This window comes from Dermochelys coriacea, chromosome 19 (assembly GCF_009764565.3).
Source record: "Dermochelys coriacea isolate rDerCor1 chromosome 19, rDerCor1.pri.v4, whole genome shotgun sequence".
Classification (NCBI taxonomy): Eukaryota; Metazoa; Chordata; order Testudines; family Dermochelyidae; genus Dermochelys; species Dermochelys coriacea.
Window position 1 is genome coordinate 10,567,052 of NC_050086.2, and position 22,209 is coordinate 10,589,260.

General features: G+C 46.4%; 1 protein-coding gene across 1 annotated transcript; it reads right to left on the reverse strand.

The window, feature by feature from the left end:
• Positions 1-6,508: 6,508 nt before the first annotated feature.
• TENT5B (terminal nucleotidyltransferase 5B) lies at positions 6,509-16,130 on the reverse strand. Its single transcript, XM_038377980.2, has 2 exons — positions 15,754-16,130; positions 6,509-8,885 (listed from the first exon to the last, which is right to left on the reverse strand). Exons 1-2 carry the CDS (start codon positions 15,925-15,927, stop codon positions 7,866-7,868), a joined length of 1,194 nt encoding a protein of 397 aa, XP_038233908.1. The 5' UTR covers positions 15,928-16,130; the 3' UTR covers positions 6,509-7,865.
• Positions 16,131-22,209: the final 6,079 nt, after the last annotated feature.

Genomic DNA, 22,209 nt, shown 5'->3' on the forward strand with positions numbered 1-22,209 from the left:
CACCAGGCGGAGAAGGGACCTGTGGTGAGTGTACCTTTTAAAATACTATACAAGGTTTAAAAGCCAGCATGTTTAATGATTAATTTGCACTGGCATTCATGGCTTTCCTGGATATACTCCCAAAGCCTTTGCAAAAGGTTTCTGGGGAGGGCAGCCTTATTCCATCCACCATGGTAGGACACTTTACCACTCCAGGCCAGTAGCACATACTCGGGAATCATTGTAGAACAAAGCATTGCAGTGTATGTTTGCTGGCGTCCAAACAACATCTGTTCTTTATCTCTCTGTATTATCCTCAGGAGAGTGATATCATTCATGGTCACCTGGTTGAAATAGGGTGCTTTTCTTAAGGGGACATTCAGAGATGCCCGTTCCTGCTGGGCTGTTTGCCTGTGGCTGAACAGAAATGTTCCTCGCTGTTAGTCACGCGGGGCGGGGGGGGGGGGAGGCAAAATGCAACCTTGTAACGAAAGCACATGTGCTATGTATGTAATGTTAACAGCAAGGTTTACCATGAAAGAGTGTGCCCATTGTTCTATAAAATGTGTCTTTTCAAATACCACTGTCCCTTTTTTTCCTCCACCAGCTGCATGTGTTTCAAGGATCACAGGATCTTCTCCTTCCCAGAGGCTAGCAAAGATTGGAAGGCGAAAAAAAAAACGCACTTGCAATGAAATGTTCTCTGAGCTCATGCTGTCCTCCCACACTGACAGAGCACAGACAAATGCATGGAGGCAGACAATGTCAGAGTGCAGGAAAGGACAAAATGACCGGGAGGAGAGGTGGCGGGCTGAGGAGAGTAAGTGGCGGGCTGAAGAGAGGGATGAAGCTGAAAGGTGGTGGCAGCGTGATGAGAGGAGGCAGGATTCAATGCTGAGGCTGCCGGAGGATCAAACTAATATGCTCCAGCATATGGTTGAGCTGCAGGAAAGGCAGCAGGAGCACAGACCGCCGCTACAGCCCCTGTGTAACCAACCGCCCTCCTCCCCAAGTTCCATAGCCTCCTCACCCAGACGCCCAAGAACACAACTGGGGGGCCTCCAGCCATCCAGCCACTCCACCCCAGAGGATTGCCCAAGTAACAGAAGGCTGGCATTCAATATGTTTTAAACTTTTAAAGTGCTGTGTGGCCTTGTCCTTCCCTCCTCCACCACCCCTCCTGGGCTACCTTGGTAATTATCCCCCTATTTGTGTGATGAATTAATAAAGAATGCATGAATGTGAAGCAACAATGACTTTATTGCCTCTGCAAGCGGTGATCGAAAGGAGGTGGGGAGGGTGGTTAGTTTACAGGGAAGTAGAGTGAACCAAGGAGCTGGGGATTTCATCAAGGAGAAACAAACAGAACTTTCACACCTTAGCCTGGCCAGTCATGAAACTGGTTTTCAAAGCTCCTCTGATGTGAACCGTACCCTCCTGTGCTCACCGTAACCACCCTGGCGTCTGGCTGTGCATAACCAGCAGCCAGGCGATTTGCCTCAACCTCCCACCCCGTCATAAACGTCTCCCCCTTGTTCTCACAGATATTGTGGAGCGCACAGCAAGCAGTAATAACAGTGGGAATATTGGTTTCGCTGAGGTCTAACCGAGTCAGTAAACTGTGCCAGCGCGCTTTTAAACGCCCAAATGCACATTCTACCACCATTCTGCACTTGCTCAGCCTGTTGAGCTGCTCCTGACTACTCTCCAGGCTGCCTATGTATGGCTTCATGAACCATGGCATTAAGGGGTAGGCTGGGTCCCCAAGGATAACTATAGGCATTTCAACATCCCCAACGGTTATTTTCTGGTCTGGGAAGAAAGTCCCTTCTTGCAGCTTTTGAAACAGACCAGAGTTCCTGAAGATGCGAGCGTCATGTACCTTTCCCGGCCATCCCACGCTGATGTTGGTGAAACGTCCCTTGTGATCCACCAGTGCTTGCAGCACTATTGAAAAGTACCCCTTGCGGTTTATGTGCTCGCTGGCTTGGTGCTCCGGTGCCAAGATAGGGATATGGGTTCCGTCTATGGCCCCACCACAGTTAGGGAATCCCATTGCAGCAAAGCCATCCACTATGACCTGCACATTTCCCAGGATCACTACCCTTGATATCAGCAGATCTTTGATTGCGTTGGCTACTTGCATCACAGCAGCCCCCACAGAAGATTTGCCCACTCCAAATTGATTCCCGACTGACCGTTAGCTGTCTGGCGTTGCAAGCTTCCACAGGCTATTGCCACTCACTTCTCAACTGTGAGGGCTGCTCTCATCTTGGTATTCTTGCACCTCAGGGCAGGGGAAAGCAAGTCACAAAGTTCCATGAGAGTGCCCTTACGCATGCGAAAGTTTCGCAGCCCCTGGGAATTGTCCCGGATCTGCAACACTATGCGGTCCCACCAGTCTGTGCTTGTTTCCCGAGCCCAGAATCAGCGTTCCACCACATGAGCCTGCCCCATTAGCACCATGATGCCCACATTGCCAGGGCACATGCTTTGAGAGAAGTCTATGTCCATGTCCTCATCACTCTCATAACCGCACTGCCGTCACCTACTCGCCCGGTTTCGCTTTGCCAGGTTCTGGTGCTGCATATACTGCTGGATAATGCACGTAGTGTTTAATGTGCTCCTAATCGCCAAAGTGATCTGAGTGGGCTCCATGCTTGCCGTGGTATGGCGTCTACACAGAAAAAAGGCGCAGAACGATTGTCTGCTGTTGCCCTGACAGAGGCAAGGGCGACTGATGACATGGCTTACAGGGTTGGCTTACAGGGAATTAAAATCAACAAAGGGGGTGGCTTTGCGAGAAACTGAATGGCCGCCTCAAGGATAGAACTCAAAACCTCAAGGAAAGAACTCAAAACCGGGTTTAGCAGGCCATCGATTTCACAGAGGGAGGAGAAAATGAATACAAAACAAATCTTGTCTATTTCTTGTTTTGAGCCACTTCATCTATCTTTATACATCATGCTGGCAGCAGACTGTGCAGTACGACCGCTAGCCATCGTCACCTCCTGGGTGCTCGGCCGAAGATGGTGCAGTATGACTGCTGGCCATTGTCTTCTGCTAGCTGCAGATTGCACTGCCGGTAGGACTCAATCGCCATGAGACAAAACAAGGGAAATGACCTGGCTGAGTCACTCCCACGTTTGCCCAGGCACCCAGTTAAAAGACCACCCAGGACTATGTCGAAGACGGCTACCAGTCATACTGCACTGTCTGCTGCCAAAAGGCAATATAAACTGCTGCTGTGTAGCAATGCAGTACCACGTCCGCCAGCACCCAGGAGACATACGGTGACGGTTAGCTGAGCGGGCTCCATGCTTGCCGTAGTATGGCTTCTGCACAGGTAACTCAAGAAAAAAGGTGCAAAATGATTGTCTGCCCTTGCTTTCACAGAGGGAGGGAGGCCTGACGATATTTACCCAGAACCACCCGCAACAATGTTTTAGTCCCATCAGGCACTGGGATTTCTACCCAGAATTCAAATGGGCGGTGGAGACTGCGGGAACTGTGGGATAGCTACCCACAGTGCAAAGCTCCGGCAGTCGACGGTTGCCTCAGTACCGTAGACACAGTCCGCCGACTACATGCACTTAGAGCATTTGTGTGGGGACACGCACACTTGACTGTATAAAAATGCTTTCTACAAAACTGACTTCTATAAATTTGACCTAATTTTGTAGTGTAGACATACCCTAAGATGCCACTACTGGAGTTTAAGTAAGCACACAAATTGAATACAACCCACTCAATCATCCCCCCCTTGCAGCTGTAACATGCCTCTCTGTTCAAAGCAAGAAAGAGACCCCATGTTTTGAGAAAATATATATTTTTATTTGGTTAAACAAGAGGGACCCAAATCTCAGTTGTAAACATTGATAGCTCCTTTCTGATAACTAGTACTTTCCACCAGCATCCCTTTGTATAGTTTGATCCGCTCCAACAATGAAAGGCCCTGACAACTCTGTCAGGAGTTTTGCTGCTCCACTCAGGCTCACACCAGTTGAGAGAGGCAGCTTATTCACTAGTTCCTGCACTGTCATTGTGGGACCTAGGGGTAACATAGAGAAGACAATTTAAAAGGGAACTAGAGAGAGTCACTTTTAAAATGACTTTCTATTCTCCCCAGCCCCTGCAAGCTAAGGCACACTTGGGGTGGGTAGCAGGAGTTTTGAACTGGATATGAAGTTTTAGTTCATGAAAGTTACATACCAACAAGATGCATCAGCTGTAAGCAGTGAGCAAGTATCCTAAGAGGCAGGGCTAGGTGTAGGTTTCAGTAGAAGCCAACAGCTGTAGTAGAAGGGCAAGACCCCCTCCTGCTTTGGAGAGAGACAGCAATGGGTGCATTCCTGCCGGGTTAGACTGGTGCCAGCCCAATGACAGCAGCCACATTGGACTTGTGACAAAGGGGGATTTGGCCTCAAGGTGTTTTGTCTAGAAACGTGTGTGTTTCTTGTTGCTGGAGATGCCATCCTGTTCATGGCTACGGTAACAGAACTTCAGGCAGTTCTAGCTCGATTTCCCATAATAAGGAAGTATCACAGCTGGCTAGGCATGGTGATTAGTGACAGCATTTTCAGAACAGCTCACACCCCCACGAGGAGAGGTCAGTATTGAGAGCTAAACTCAAGTGACCACAGGGGAGCCAAGCATTTCTGAAAGTTTGCACCCATTTAAGATGTCTACCTCACTGCCCCCCATGAGACATTAAGACCATGTTCACACATCTAGTTGTAGCAGCTGAGCAATTTACCCACGTGAGGCTGTCAGTGTTTTACAGTCCATTGCTGCCACTTAGTAAGATTACCCCCAGCAGTCAGTGTTTAAATACTCCCCACACAATTTTCACATTGTGGAATAAACTATCCCCTACCAACTACTGCTAGCCAGTTAACACCCTCCCAGCGCCAGTGATTTGACAAGTGGCTGGGGAAGGTAGGGTGCACAATACTGAAGTAGAAAATTTTTTTGGGGTGCTGCCATGCTTCTCTTCCTGCCATGTACTCAAGCCTCTGGAGTAACCTCTGTTCTAGGGACTCAACTACCTGAAGTGCAAACAAGGAGCATTTAGACACTGCAATTAAAAGAACCTAAATGCCAAGGACTGTGCACACAGTCCTCCAATCTCATGCCAACTCATCCAATTTGTAGATCGGTCATTTTTAGTGGGGACGGGCTGAAATAGTAAAGCTACCCTACCCTTGTGTGTGAAGTAAACAACAAATCTGTTGAATTTAATACACTATTTATTTGTAACAGATTCTAAAGAATCTAGTGAGTCTACGTCAAGTCCATTGCATGACAAGTGATACAGATGCAGGGGGGAGGAATACGTACATTTGAAACAAAATTAAGAGTGCCAGACTACTGGAATCTTCAGATTTTCTACAAGTGGCAGCATCTCACACTGCAAGGAACCAACCACTCCCATTCCCCACAAATCAAAAGTGCAGCCTTATTTTAAGTTCTCCCCATCAAGCTTTTAGATATAGGGAAACTTTACATTCTGTTAGAGAAAGAGGGAGTTCTGTAACTGCCCTGGAAAGATCAGAGTTTAGTGCATCTACCTTCACACTTTGTGTTAAGGAGTATGAGAGAAGCCTCCCTGCCCAAAAAAGAAAAGTGCAGCATGCTACAGATCAGCTGTGTTAAAAGTAAGTTTAATAAAAAAATGCAAAGCCAGCTCTCCCCTTAAAGTGAGTCTTTGAGTGAGGATTGCATGTCTAGAGATCCTAGTTAGTTTTCCAAAAACATTCTTTAAACCAGTTTTTCAGCACAAGGAAAAACTAAATTTGAAACCTCCCTATGTCAGGCATTGCCACAGGAAGCAGGCTCTGGGCATCAAGAAGTTACATGTAGCAGAGTTTACCCCATAAGCTGTATCATGATTACTTGTGTAAATAAACTTGTACAGTCTGAGAGCATGAGATCCTAGTAGGTTTAACAAACTATGACAGGTAGTGGCAGGGCCCTGTTCTTACTGGATAAAGATGAAAGGAGCAAAGCTGGAGCAGATTTGTTTAAGCCTGTTAGTTTTCAGAGAAGTGCACGCACAAGCTCCAACCCTCCCTCCCCATTCTCCCCCCCCCCCCGAAGGTAAAATTCTGATTATACATATTCCAAGTATCTAATCTTTATTAGATTGTACAATCTGCCCAGCTGTGGTACAGTTTTATAACAACCAGAAAACAAGTTAGTAAAAATAGTCAAGTATATTAGCCTCTGAGGAAGCACCATGAAGTGATTAGTGTTGTATACTCCCAGAGCTGCACACTTATCTTTTTAAAGAGAAGATGCCTGATCTCAGTTGTATCAGCTTTACAAACCCATGCATTGTTAAGTCTCAAATGTGATGTTGCAAAAGAATGGGTAAGCAGTCCAGACATCTCAGGGCAGGACTGTTTGTACTCCACACATACACACACCCAACCCTGCCACAACTTCAAAGGCAGAACATTTGCCTAAGAGACACTAAAATGCTCCCAGACAAAGGTTTGTGGTGTTTTTTTTTTTTTAAAAAAAAAAAAAAAACATGACATACCTTTTCCTAAAGCCAAACTTAGGGTTGTTTTTTTTTTTTTTGCACAAAAGAAGTCATGTTTCATTTCTAACCATTTTAGATTCATAATCTCATATCTGTTGCTCAGATGTGGAATTGTGTAGCTGAAAGAACAGGCTGCTTTTGACAAAAGGACCAAGGGCACAGAAAGGAAGATTTATTCTCTAGCCAAGGCAGGCTAGAATCAAGAGAATCTGCTAGGACTCTAATACTTGAGGGACAGGGTTCTAAGCATTTTACCTAAAACTGGCTCCAGCCTACATAAAAGCAACTGCTATGGTTAATGGTTTGACTAGCCAATAGCTGGTTTGTGCTTCAGGACAAGCCTGGTCTTTCCCAGATAGCCCAGCTGACCATTGGTTGGTTTGTGCATTAAAACTACACTGCATGCCAAAAAGTAGCAGCATTTCAAATTCCCTAGAAGACATATAGCTTTGTACTAGTATAACCTATGGCAGACTTCCAAACAGATCCTTTGCTTTACTGTTTATGTACACAAGTTGCTGAAAATTTTGGCACTGCCAATTTGGGAGCTTTTTAGTGACTACTTGGATAGGCCTCTACTGCTTCCCATCTCCATAAAGCTCTGGACAGCATTCTCCACAATGCAATTCTTCCCCAGCCCCAGTGTCCCATGTTACATTTAGACATACATTCAATGCCAACCCCCACCTCTGTGCGATTCAGCTTTGAGATATTAGATACTATTAGCCAGTCCTTCACGAGCAGCAAGCCATGCCAAACGCTTTAGCAATATGTCACCTGCAATCCAACATCTGTTATGTTACTAGAAATGATCAAATGACTCCCTCCCATCCAAAACACATCATCAAGACATCCCCACACAAGCACTTAGGGATCTTAGCCCCTGCCAAAAAAAAAAAAAAAGGTTTACAGTACAATTGTGTTTATATTGTTACAGGCACTTAACAGGATTCTTTGGTCCTTCAAAGGAATCAGCCACTCTGGCTTCTATCTTCAGAAACCATGAGTCTGCACAACCCTTAAAACCTCCTGCACTAAAGGAAATTCAGACTGATTTGCATTTCAGGGCAGTGCAGTTCTACCTTTAGCCTAACCCTACAATCCCCCCAACTCCCCACATAATTCATAAGTCTTCCTGCAAACATCTCAGATCTACAGTTTCCATTACACTGCACATCCAATCTCCACAGTGTACAGCACACACAGCTAGTTCCAACAAATTTGGAAAAAAAAACTTCAGAAAGAGTCCAGTATATTGCCTTTTGTCACAGTTCTTTTAGAAGGCTGCCAAGGCCAGGGAGCACCCTGGAATACAGATCCTAGAGAATGCTGTCCATGCTCAGTTACAAGGAAGCCATGTTGGGTAGGAGTGACTGCAAGGCAGAAGGGGCTGCACATGGGTGACATAGCAGTTGAAGTTTATTTCGCTGACATATGGTGCTGGCTGATAGTAGCAGGTCACATTGGTTACTGTTGGGATGATGTTCTGCTCAGCCAGCACCCTCACAGCCAGCATGGCAATGAGGTTCAGAGTTTGCCTCCTTTCGTGTCCCATCAGGCACACTGTACTTTCATTCACCACCTGGTGTAGGGTCATTAGGTAGTCATACCTTTTGCTCTCCATCCCAACAAAGTGACTCTGAAGGTAACACTCGAGCTTCCGCTGCTGTTCTCCGATGTCAGAAAAGTCTATGAAAAACCTGGAGCACATGTATCTCTGTAGTGCCTTCATATCTACTTCCGACTTGGGCTTAAACCCCCTCACCAAGAGATTGCAGTACTTCAGAAGCCCACCACCTCTGATTTCTTCTGGGTTCCTGGTGGCGATTATTCGGTTCCTGAGATGGTCCATTGCTTCCCCAAAGTCCTCATACACGCTTTCCCCAGTGATTGTGGGGTGGAAGTTCTCAGACATGGGGTTCTTTGAGCACTCTCTGAATAGTAACAGAGAATCCAATTCAATCTGGAAGGAGTCCACACTGAACTCAAACTGCCGTCTGAGAGAGTCCACAAATTTGAGTTCCACATTTTTCCCACTGTTATTGGACAGCGATATAAGGCTCCAGCGGTCTGTTTCATTACATACTTTCACTAGCTTCTGCACATATGCCTCCTTCAGAGTCATGGGGGTGATCTTGTCTTTGTTTACTCCTTCTGGGAGGAAGTCCAGGAGACAGTCCATGACCACATCTTTAACTAGCTGGAAAGACTCCTCACTCTTCAGATCCACACAAAAAATGAGGTCCAGGTCTTTGTACCCCAGGCCACTATCTTGATGTAGGACATGGCTAGCTGCTGAGCCATTCAACCTGACATTATGGACTGCAATTCCCTTCTTTTCCAGACGGCTGCGGACCACCTTAGATACAGAGAGAGATACAGAGAGAGAGAGAGAGTCATTGTCTATATAGTACTAAACTAGTGTTCTTAGAATGGGATGTTAGAACTGAAATTGGGTTTGCATGTTGAAGTAGGTCATGCCAGCATAACAAAAAGGAGATGGGTTATCATTCCTATTACAAACAGGGAAGTCTGGAGGTACTCCAGAGACACAGGCTACAGAGAAATGTACACTTCAAAGGCTATGTGTTTGCAGTCACAGGATTTAAAAAGGGGCCTCAACTGCTTGTTCTTACATTAAAGTGCTCCTGGCAGAAAGTGAACATCTGTACTTCTGTCCTACAGCAGTTAACTGCTCCTACTCTATTATCTCCAGGCAGCAACTGTCTGAGCAGGTTCATTGCAAGATCTATTTCCTCAAGTCTCTCGATTCTTATCGAATAAGAGTCTTAAGTAACAGTTGTTGCCATTAATCTGGAACTGCAACTGATCCGGGAGAAGTGCCCGGATGCAGAAACAGTGACGTCCCACTTTTTATTTGATTAGAGTAGCTGTATTCGTACATGTTTCAGAAGACGTTCTCCTAGCCTTGCCAAGGCTCATTAAAGGCAAACTAAGAAGCTACAGTTGCATACTCATGGCAAGTGCATTTCAGCAAGTTCATGTTTTAACTAGTAAGTGTATCCTAATAATTTCCAGTGTGTCAATATTTTGCATTTGACATCTTGCCAGGTTTAAGAGGCAGTTTTTAATCCAAGAGGTGTTACTGAAGCAATTTTAATCCTACCTCCTCAATATTAACACACACACACACACACACCCCCCTCTGAAGCTTTGTTAAATATGAAGCTGAATCACTTGTGATTCCTTAAACATGCATAGGCTGAAATAACCCTAAGATCATAAAATATGAACTACCTATTCCAGACATCAGCTAGCAATTGAGGATGGTAACTTCCTTTTAGCAAAAGATTTGAGCTCTATATTAAACTCAGTCAGGACCTCAAACTGAGTACTTTGGCAGAGATTCATTCTTCATCTTCCTTTAATATCAAGATATTCAGACAAAAAGTTGAAAATTAAGGCTGTGAAACCAAACATCAAGAAAGCCTAAGAATTAAAAACAAAAAACACTAAACTTCAACTTGATTTGCCTAATGTGCTCCTGAAATTATTGAAGCGTTTGGGCCCCACTAGGCAAGAGAATTATTCCAGAACAAATAGTTCAGCCACAACTTTGAATGTAACTGGAACCAGTTCCAGTCTAGTAATTTTTTTTTTTAAACTACAGTTTCAACTAATCCTAGCAATTTAAGCTATGCTCCACTGCAGTTATTGACTGACTTTTCCAGCTGGAAAAGAGAGTATCCTATTAACCAATAAGAGTCAGGCCCATGAACTAGACTAAGAATTCCATTTTGGATCAAGCTTAACAGGAAGTTAGAGAGCCACCAATACTTACTGGAAAGTTAATGGTATCAAAACGACACTAATTTATATCAGCTAGTTTCATGAAGGCTAGGTATCTCCTAGCTGCAAGTCTGAAACTGTACTTTCAAGTAGAGGGTATTCTGGTGAAAGCTGTGAATGTTGGAAAACATGGAATTTAACAATTTTTACAAGATGTGGTTCTTATGCTGGCATTTCCTAGTTACTCTCTAGCAGGAGCTACTGTAGCTGAAGTTGGACATTTGCCTGGACTCACTGTAAAATTTTAAGATTCACATATCAAGCCACAGGAAACAAGTAAGCCATCTACTATTAGATATGTCAAATACCTACCAGTGCATGCACCCTTACCAACATGTCAGGTAGATTAGTTTTAGATCCAGCTAAGTAGTTAGGAGTAAGCTCACACCAGATTTCATGACAGTGCATAGTTAGGTTGCTCATTTTCACATACTGAGCAGACATTTCCATCTCCTATTAAATGGAGAAAATGCTTTCTATCTAGGAATTTATAATTGATTCAAATAAGTTCTGAGTACAAAGAAACTTCATACCAATTATGGTCAATCACAGTGAACACATTAGACCAGAGTTACAAAATTGTATCTTTCCCCCCAGGTCCATATTATTTTGAATATGATGTGGGGACTACTGTTTGTACTAGTCAGTCTAATATCAAATATAGGTGAAGATTGATGCAGAATCAGGAGAAGGGTTTGGATTAAACTAACATTCGAGTCTCAAACTGGAGATCTTTGCTGCATACAAGTAATAGAAACTCAGACCTCAGTTGGCTTAAGATTCATCCCAAGACCTAGAAGACAGAGGTTTTGGACCCATGATTCAATATCCCCGCTCTCTGAAATTCAGTGGGGTTTATGGTTGCAGTTCTCTGAATAGTCCAAACGCCCATGGCCAGAAGAGTTTAACACATTAACAGCCCATGAAGGTTGAACACTGGCTATGTGTCCAACTGCCTAAAAATACAATCCTGCTCCAATAGAAATAAATTGAAATTTCTCATTGAGAAGAATGTCAACAGGATCAGGCACAAACCAAACACAAGAACGGCCATACTGGGTCAGACCAAAGGTCCATCTAGCCCAGTATCCTGTCTTCCAAGAGTGGCCAATGCCAGGTGCCCCAGAGGGAAACAGAACAGAACAGGTAATCATCAAGTGATCCATCCCCTATCATCCATTCTCAGCTACTGGCAGACAGAGGCTAGGGATATCATCTTTGCCCATCCTAGGTAACAGCCACTGATGGACCTATCCTCCATGAATTTATTAGTTTTTTTGAACCAAGCCTTGTAGGAGGATTCAAATGTCTGGAGAGTCTCTCATGGATCACACCACACTGTTCTGAAGGATACCTGCCCATGCAGAAGGCTGGATATGAGTTGTAGGATCTGTTGTCCCAACTATAGAGGGAGAAGAGCATTTGAAATCTATTACTCACTGCTAGCACTAGGATAAAGTAGAGGAGAGACTTAAGAGGACTGTCAGTTTCATCAGAAGCAGGTCAGTAGTACAGAGTACCTCACTATACATGGTACAGCTGAGCAATTCTGACAACCAGCCTGCATTTTGGCCTGGTATTCTCTACATCATGAGATTAGCTGGTTATATATAACCAAGCATTACAAAGTGGCTGCCTTTTTAGGTTACCTGTTTCAGATTACTCAGACCTAAACGCTGAGACTGCCAATGTGCCTGGTCAGAATTACTGTCCTCAGTATTTATTGTAAGTTGGTAGTGGCAAGATTGTAAATATCCTTTAATCAGCTATTACACAGCTGAGACTAAAGGAAGAAAGTTTCACTCCAGTTTAGTTACTGTTTGGGTATTAAGTTTCAGAACTGGTGAAACATTTGATGCTAGATATCTGGCTTCTAGCAATGTCAGCTTTCCACTACTCTACACAAATCAAGCTTGGCATTCTAATAGCTTCCTATCATTTGCTTCATTACATTTTTCATGTCATACATATGCACTTCAACAAAATTTGAAAGTCCAACTGAGTTAGCATGAACTTAAGGGCTCTACATTAGCTGAAGTCACATTGCTTTGTATAAAAGTCATTTTTCAAATGCCACTTGATCAATTTCCAAACTTAATTACTCCAAGAGGCAGAGATCTTGAAATCCTAAATTAGTTTCTTGTGAAAGCCAGTTTGGTTTGTGAATAGGCTTTTTAATTAGAAGCCAACATGCTTGATTTTATATTTGATGAGTCATTACAAAGGAATGAAGAAGCCTCCCTTCCGTGAATATGCAGCAGCTTACTTGAACTACAGACAACCAGCAACCGTATTAGGATGTTACATGGAAGATGTGCACCTGATGCACAAATGGAGACTCAAGAATCCACCACAATGCAAATGCAGAGACCACCAAGCCATGGGGCACATGTTCATGTGTTCAATCTTTTCATTTCCAGGAGATTGAGTGCTCTGCATCTCCTGAAGCCCGCAAATGAATGTCAAGACTTTCTACTAAACTGTGAATGTTGCTATATTCATATGAAAGAAGGGTCATATTAAAGCACAGCTGTTACAACTTTATGGTAACCAATCCCTCTTAATGTGGGAAGATTAAATGATGGCATAGAGAGTGGTTTTCAAACTTTTCTTCTGGCGACCCAGTTGAAGAAAATTGATGCCTGCGACCCAACGGAGCTGGGGATGAGGGGTTTGGGAGGGGCTCAGGGGTGAGGGCTGCAGGGTGGGGCTAGGAATGAGGGTTTTGGGGTGCAGGAAGGGGCTCTGGGTTTGGAGGGGCTCAGGGCTGGGAATGAGGGTTTTGGGGTGCAGGGTTGGGGCACGGGGTTACCTCAGGCAGCTCCCAGTCAGCAGCAGTGCTAAGGCAGGCTTCCTGCCTGTCCTGGTACTGCGGACCATGCTGCGCCCCGGAAGTGGCCAGCAGCAGATCCAGCTCCTAGGTGGAGGTGCGTGCAAGTGGCTCTGTGCGGCATAATGCATTTTATGCCAATGGTTTAAATATACACTCCCCTTCAATCTTTGCAACCCATATTTTGCAGCTCCAGGAAACTCCACTTGGCATGGACTTGAATCATTGGACAAGCAGATATTCTGTTTACTCTGCCCTAAGTGAGAAGTAACTTATATTTACAATTCATTTTTAATCTAATGTTTTGGTAAAGAAGCCAGTTTCCAGCTTGTTTTGAGTTAACAGCGATCCTTTCACATTAAGGATTACTTTTGTTATAGTTACCTATGGAGCAAACTATAGATTAAGTCCCTAGTGGTCCTAAATCCGCCAATAATAAAATGGAATAGAACACATTCCCTTAAATGTCTACTGACACTGCAATACAAGTGGTGTAACTGTGCAAGCAATACTAACTGCATCAGTTTGTCCTTACACAGCTAAAGCTTAGTTTTTATTATTCAGACCTCAGAAGTCTGAAATGGGGTCATTGGGTCCCAGCATTAATTTACATTGACAAATCCAGACATTTAACATCCCCCTGACACTTTGACAACTGAGGCTGAATGGTACTGCTTTAAACGGCGCAAAAAAGACTAAGCTAATTCACAGACTAGTTGAGGTGGCCATTACTGCATTTTTTGCAGTACCTGCTGCATCTATCCTATCATAAAGGATCTCACAGCCTTCCTGTTACAGAAGCTAACCTGGGCTGATGGAGTCTGAATTTAGTTGTTACAAACATCTGTTTTTAATATGTGCAGTAAAGTAGTCCCATGTTGCCCTCCACCGATGGGGCAGTTCTAAATGAACTTTGCTATATGCTATTTACATGAATAAGATATCAGGTTATGCATTTTGTCCTGGATCCAAGACAGAGTTTTTAGGTTAACAGGAAACTGTCAACAAGACGACAAGGGACAAGCCAAGATGCAGTAGAATATCAATAGATACAGGGAATCTAATCCCAAAGCAATTCTGAATGACTTTGCCTGTGATGACCCCTCGGTTTTCTGTACATCATGTGCTTCAGTCTGGGTGAGGTAGCAGCAAGATTCAGAGGCCTTACATAGTAAGAGATGGATGCAGAGTGAAAAATCTACCATCTTAGCTTCGGCTGGTAGAAGTATTTGCTTCAGCTGGAGAATTTCTCAGCCTGGGTGGCAAGATGCCAAGGGTGAAAGACTGGATATCACTGTCTCAGCAGTTTTATTTTCTGCTAGCAGACTCCAAGCCCCATATAAGCAGACAGCAAGAGCAAGCACAGGACCAGCCCGAGTGCAGCCTCATCAGGGCAGAGTCCAACACTTCTGCACAAACTACTTACGAAAAAAATGAGAGTCAACAATGGCCTCTAAAGTTCCGGGTGACCTCCTTTTCCTATGCAGGGAGCCTACCCGCTGGTTTAGAAAAACTGGAGGCGTTTCAGGTAGCCCCATAGCATGCTCTGCTATGGAGGAGCTGCCCTTGCCCAAACATGCACTCGGTCTCCCATCAAGCAGGGGGATTTAAACACAGTTGCTCTGGAGAGGGAGACACCCTTTGGCAGAAAATACCGGGTGTCTGCAGATCCCAGCTCCCTCCCACCCACATGGCAGTTTCTCAAACAGGAGCGGGTCAGAACAGCTCCCATGGGAAGTGCGGCCTTTGCCAAGTCACAATGCTCATGTGCAGGGGGGACCCTTTGAATCCAGCCTTAGCTAGCTGATCTGCTGGCTTCCAACAGCCCAGCGCGCAGGACTGCAGCAGAGCTGCTTTAGCCCGTGAGCAACGCTAGGCAGGAGCCACTGCCCACTTCTACAGGCGAGGGTGACCTTTAACAGGGAGGTGGGTCACAGGAGGGCCTACAAGGCCCCCTCCTTTGCCAGCACTATGCACAGGGGACCCCCCCTTCCCCACATTGTGTCACACAGTGGGGAGCCAGTGGTCCATCCCTCCCACCCAGACCATGCACAGTGCAGAGTGAGACACCCCCTCCCCCATACATAATGGGGGGCACCAGGCACCCCTCCCCCCCAGCATTGTGCACAGAGGGGAACCAGGCACCTCCTACCCCCTCCTCCAGACAGTGGGGAGGCACCAGGGACCCCTCCATTCAATGCCATGCATGGGGGGCCATTGGGCACCCCTCCCCCCAGCATTGTGCACAGAGGGAAACCAGGCACCTCCTACCCCCCCCTCCAGACAGTGGGGAGGCACCAGGGACCCCTCCACTCAATGCCACGCATGGGGGGGCCATTGGGCACCCCTCCCCCCAGCATTGTGCACAGAGGGGAACCAGGCACCTCCTACCCCCCCTCCAGACAGTGGGGAGGCACCAGGGACCCCTCCACTCAATGCCAGGCATGGGGGGGCCATTGGGCACCCCTCCCCCCAGCATTGTGCACAGAGGGGAACCAGGCGCCCCCCACCCTCCTCCCCAGGACCATGCATGACAAGGGACCCCCCCGCCCCGCCGGGGGTCTGAGGGACACGCCCCCCCCCTCACCTGCACGATCCTGCGGGGCCGCACGGACAGGGTGGGGAAGTTGCCCCGGCCGTGGATGGGGACAGCCTCGCCCAGGATCTGGTCCAGCCGCTGCACCTGCTCCCAGCTCAACACGCTGAACCGCCCGCCGGGCCGCTCCGAGCCGCCAGCCCCGGGCGCCCCCGCCGCCAGCATCGCAACCCGCCCCGCGCCGCTCCTGGGAAACGCCGCCGGGAGCCGAGCCCAAGTCACCCGGAAGCGGACAAGAGGGCAACCGGAAGCGAGGGGCTTTACAGAAGCCGGGCAAACAGCAGCAAGGAGGCCGAGGGGACCCGTGGGAGCCGGCGCCGCGACCGAGCACCCTCCGCTGCGCGCCGGCTACGCTGAACACTGCAGTCGCCTCAGCCCCCGGAGCCGCCTTATATACTCGCCCCGCCGCACCCCGATTGGCCCGGCCCACTCACCAATCCCTCAGCGCTCCGACTCCTTCCACCGCTCTCATTGGCCGCAGGGAGGAGCGGGAGACGGGCCGTATTTCCAGATTCGCCAATCCGGGGACGGTACGGGGCGGAGCCAAGGGGGAGGGAAAGCTGGCTCTGGGCCGAGGTCAGGTTTGTCTCCGTCGCTGGAGGGGTCTCAGAGGAGCAGCCAGGTTAGTCTGTAGCCGCAAAAAGAAAAGGAGGACTTGTGGCACCTTAGAGACTAACACATTTATTAGAGCATAAGCTTTCTTGAGCTACAGCTCACTTCATCGGATGCAGAGGGGAGATTGATATACACACACAGAGAACATGAAACAATAGAGACAAACACCTACAAGATCTCTATCATGCATTCCTACAACTACAATACCCACCTGCTGAAGTGAAGAAACAGATTGACAGAGCCAGAAGAGTACCCAGAAGTCACCTACTACAGGACAGGCCCAACAAAGAAAACAACAGAACGCCACTAGCCATCACCTTCAGCCCCCAACTAAAACCTCTCCAACGCATCATCAAGGATCTACAACCTATCCTGAAGGACGAGCCATCACTCTCACAGATCTTGGGAGACAGGCCAGTCCTTGCTTACAGACAGCCCCCCAATCTGAAGCAAATACTCACCAGCAACCACACACCACACAACAGAACCACTAACCCAGGAACCTATCCTTGCAACAAAGCCCGTTGCCAACTCTGTCCACATAGCTATTCAGGGGATACCATCATAGGGCCTAATCACATCAGCCACACTATCAGAGGCTCGTTCACCTGCGCATCTACCAATGTGATATATGCCATCATGTGCCAGCAATGCCCCTCTGCCATGTACATTGGTCAAACTGGACAGTCTCTACGTAAAAGAATGAATGGACACAAATCAGACATCAAGAATTATAACATTCAAAAACCAGTCGGAGAACACTTCAATCTCTCTGGTCACTCGATTACAGACCTGAGAGTGGCTATCCTTCAACCAAAAAACTTCAAAAACAGACTCCAACGAGAGACTGCTGAATTGGAATTAATTTGCAAACTGGATACAATTAACTTAGGCTTGAATAGAGACTGGGAATGGATGAGTCATTACACAAAGTAAAACTATTTCCCCATGGTATTTCTCCCCCCCCACCCCATCCCACCCCACCGCCCATTGTTCCTCAGATATTCTTGTTAACTGCTGGAAATAGCCTCCCTTGCTTGTCACCATGAAAGGTTTTCCTCCTTTCCCCCCCCTGCTGCTGGTGATGGCTTATCTTAAGTGATCACTCTCCTTACAGTGTGTATGATAAACCCATTGTTTCATGTTCTCTGTGTGTGTATATCAATCTCCACTCTGTATTTTCCACCAAATGCATCCGATGAAGTAAGCTGTAGCTCACGAAAGCTTATGCTCAAATAAATTTGTTAGTCTCTAAGGTGCCACAAGTACTCCTTTTCTTTTTGTCGCTGGACGGGGATCCCGTCTGTGATTGGTCAGAGCAAGAAGGCTGGGATTTAAAGGGACACGCACCGGCCGCAGGAGCTAGAACTTACTTGGAATTAGAGGGGATCTAGAGGAGGGAGCTGGGAGCTGGGAGCTGGAGAGGAAGGGGGCTCTGGGAGAATGGGAGTGAAGTTGGGACTGGGGGTTTGTGGGAATCTAGGGACTGGGGTGGTGCCCTCATGGGGACACCAAAAGCAGCTGGGCACAACAGAGCCACCAAGGACTTTGACAGAGCATATAGGGCCCAGCTGTTTATTTGTACCGGTGCTAGGGAGAGTCACTCTTTTCCCCACTCCAATCACCCTGCAAGGTCCTAGTTCGGTGCTGATCTATCTGCAGAGAGGAAGTCAGTGACACCCTACTCTAAACATCTGTCCCCTGGGTCTAGACATTCAGCAGCTTTCCGGTCCAGGAAGTATATCTTCTCCTCCCCCCTGACTTTCTGTGATTTGCACGGTCATAATAATAACTTGCATTTTATGACATTTGCTAAATATATTGCAATGCACTGTTTACTTCAATCTATGGCTTCAAGGCTTTTGCATAGCTTCCCTCCACAACTAGGAATTTTGTGAATAAGCTTCAGCCTGAGCCATCATCTACAGTGCTGGTCATGAGGAATTAAACATGCTTTATGGTAAGAGATTAAAGGAGATCAATCTATTAGTTTATCAAAAGAAGGTTAACAGGTGACTTGATTGCAATTTACAATTACCTACACAGGGAAAATATATCTGATACCAGAAGGTTCTTTAATCTAGTAGACAAAGGCATAACACAATCCATTCTCAGGAAGCCGAGGTAATTGAAGTTCAAATTGAAAATAAGGTGCACATTTTTAAAAGTGAGGTTAATTGACCGTTGAGCCATTTTACCAAGGGATGTGGTACATTCTCCATCACTTGGAGTCCTGAAATCAACACCGGGTGTCTTTCTAAAAGACATGCTCTACTTCACCCCCAAGTTGTTGAGTTAGGTGCAGGAATCACTGGGTGAAATCTATGGCCTGTGATACACAAGAGGTCACACTAGACAGGCATGATAATCCCTTCTGGTCTTAAAATCTCTGAATCTAGAAGAGTGCCGGGGTGGATCTATGCTGTTCTTAGTGAGTGGTATAGTGATTGGCACGGGCTGGAATCCATGTTGGCTTAGTTACTTGGAAGTCAACATGTGTAAGTTTTAGCAGGCTCAGCAACTTGAACTGTAAACTCTTCAGGGCAGAGAACACTTTTGGCTCTGTCTGTACAGCGCCTAGCACAATGGCCTCAAACTTGGTTGGGACCGATAGGCCCCACTTTCACACAGATAATCATAGGTTTCAGAGTAGCAGCCGTGTTAGTCTGTATTCGCAAAAAGAAAAGGAGTACTTGTGGCACCTTAGAGACTAACTAATAAATTTGTTAGTCTCTAAGGTGCCACAAGTACTCCTTTTCTTTTTACAGATAATCATGTTTTTCTCTCTTTTCAGAATTGGCTCATCTCAGAACCTTTTTTTAACGTATACATTTTATTTCTGGATTCCAGAGGGTTCATGTTTCAAAATGACCATTTTTGCAGCCCCAGAGTTGCAAGTGGTGGAATTTATAGCTAAATAACAAAGGAAAATTTGTCCCAGGGATCTTACAATGGAAACTGGAGTTTCCTCAGTGAGAAGCAATAAAGGGTGGAGGAAGTGGGTATGGAAGAACGAAGGATGCAACAGTGAAAGATCGTGATGTCCTTAGCGTTATTTATGCAGTTTACTACAATATATTAAGGTTTGGGGTAGTATCCAGAGCAAGGGCTGGGCTGGGGAAGGAGGGAAATGAAGGCGCACAGGACATGGGAGACTATTCCAGCAGATGGGTCAATATGAGAAATGGCTTATCTGCTCATGGAAGAAGATAGTCATAGATATGTAGGGCTGGAAGTGACCTCAAGAGATCACCCAGTACATCCCCTCCCACACACATTGAGGCAATATTAAGTATAACTTGAGATGCTGCTGTGATACTCCAAATGCTAATTTCTTAGGTGCAGTGTCATCCCTAAAAGTGTCAAAATATCTGCTTATCTGTCTGTACACCGCACAGCACAGATTACACCCAGCCCCAGAGAGAAGAAAGAGACTGAGGGGCCATATGGCGCTCTTTAGGGAGAGAGGGAAAGAACCAGCTGTTACGGAGTGTGGGGGACTCCAGGCCCTGCACCTCTCTTTCTGGGATTCACTGTGACTCTCAGCCAGCCAGTAAAACAGAAGGTTTATTGGACAATAGGAACACAGATTAAAACAGAGCTTGTGGGTACAACCAGGACCCCTCAGTCAAGTCCTTCTGGGGGGCAGGGAGCTTAGATCCCAGCCTTGGGGTTCCTTGCGTTCCAACACCCAGCACAAAACTGAAACCAAAACACCTCCAGCAGGCTCTCTCCTGCAGCCTTTGTCTAGTTTCCCAGGCAGAGGTGTTACCTTCCCCCTCCCCCTCCTGGCTCAGGTTACAGGTTCTCAGGTATCCGATCCCCAATGAAACTCCCCTGCCACATTCCCAGGTCAACACTCCCCCCTCCCTACTGCATCACACCAGCATTGTCCTGTACTTCATGGGGGACTCAGCTCATCCCTGAGCTGAGATGGAGCGATGGGATTGATCATTCCCTTCCAGCCAAGACGCTCTCCTAGCACTGGGAACAGAGGGCTGCATATCAAACAGGGATGATAGTTGCTGCCTTTTGCTTACGAGCACAAATACACCTGCTTCAGAGTTATTAACTGCAGAATGGCTGTGGGTCAGTCACAGCTCTGGGGCATTCCATTGCTACATCGGGGATAAATTTGTCTCCGTGGATTAAATCCTGCCCTTAGTTACACCCATGCAATCCATTTGACTTCAGGGGAGTTGCCAGGGTGTAATTCAGGGCAGGATTGGGCCCTGTGACTGCCTATGTTTCATGGTGTTTTATGATAAGTCATAACCACCTGAAACTAAACGAACGGTGACGTGAGAATAAGACCTTTGCCCAGAGAAGCACCTCTGTTTATACACTTCCACCCTTTCAGCTCTGCCATCAACTCAGTCCAAGAGGCAGAACACGTAACGCTGGCCCCGGTGCTAGTAAGCTATATAGTTTTCATTTAAAGCTCTGTCTAGTCTGCCATTTTCCTGCCATAGAAGCTGTTATCTTATGATAAAGTCTAGGCAGGCAGCCAACTCTGCTGTAGCGTTTCAGACTCTGGATTTATTAAACATGGCTTTAGTCACGTTCTGATAGAGAATTGAAGAGGGCTGTGGGGGCATGGTTAAGGTGGGCTCAGGAGGCATTCTAGTAGGATCTAAAAGACAAGTTGCTGTCTGAGAAAGCTACCATGGGAAACATTCAAAAGAGGGAAGGAAGAAGGCTGCACAGTTCTGGAACAAAGGAGTTAAGCACCCACATGTCCCTGAAAGTGCCTTTGAAAATCTCAGCCTGGAAGAATAATGGGGAATATTTTTCAAAGCACGTAAGGGATTTAGGAGCACACATTGCATTGAAAATAATTGGGACTTGTGCTCTTAATTCTCTTTGTTGCTTTTGAAACTCCTTCTTTAATCATAATGGTTATTATTATAGCTGGTGATTATATGCTATGATGGTGCTGCAAAGGCATGCAGCATTTGATTAAACAGAAAATCCGACACATTCACTAACTGAGGGAACATACAATCTAAATGTCCATCTGCCCTGCAGCTTCAGACATTCCAGGAATCTGCTCACAATACAGGTGACATCCAAGGTGATTAAAGTGCTGGTACATTTTACAGTGGAGATAACTGTTTCTCTGATCTGTGCTAAAGCCTGAGGTCCCCATCTTGAAATCAGTTCCCTGTGCCTGTCTGGGGCTCCCTCAGAGTCTGGCTATGTGGAGCTCGTTGGACTTCCCAAAGCTCTACCGTGGATCAAGGACAGGGCTAAGTTCCCATCCACACACCAAAATTATCTGTACTCTTTGTATTGAGGTAACACCTGCAAGGCCCAGTCAGGGTCCTTTGTGCTAGACATTGTTCACATATATACCAAAAAGACAGTCCTTGCCCCATTTAACTTGCAACCAAACTATAAGACAAGAGCCAACAGGCGGATACGATGAACAGATAGGGGTTGCGGGGGCAGGGGAAGGAACACGCGCTAACAGGGAAGCAGTTATGATCAGTGGAACCAACAGCAGTCACAGTGCCCCCTGCCTAGCTATTGTTGCATGTTTTGTAGGCATCACAACCCAGAAGGGTTTAAGGCGGGATTTGGAGCACAACAAGGTGGCCATGCAGATTTTTATGGGGAATTCCTCCTTCCACACATAAAAAGTATTATGGGAGAAAGACCACAAACTAGACCAAAGAGCGCTCCCTGCTGGCATTGTTGGGGGAGCGGAGGCAGAGCTGGCAGCTCCGTCATGTATATGAGATGATAGCTAAGGTGGAGATAGGCCCTAAAAATGAAGACAAGTACTGTAGTTTGTGCTGGACACGGTGGGAAAGGCGAGCAGTGGAAAGA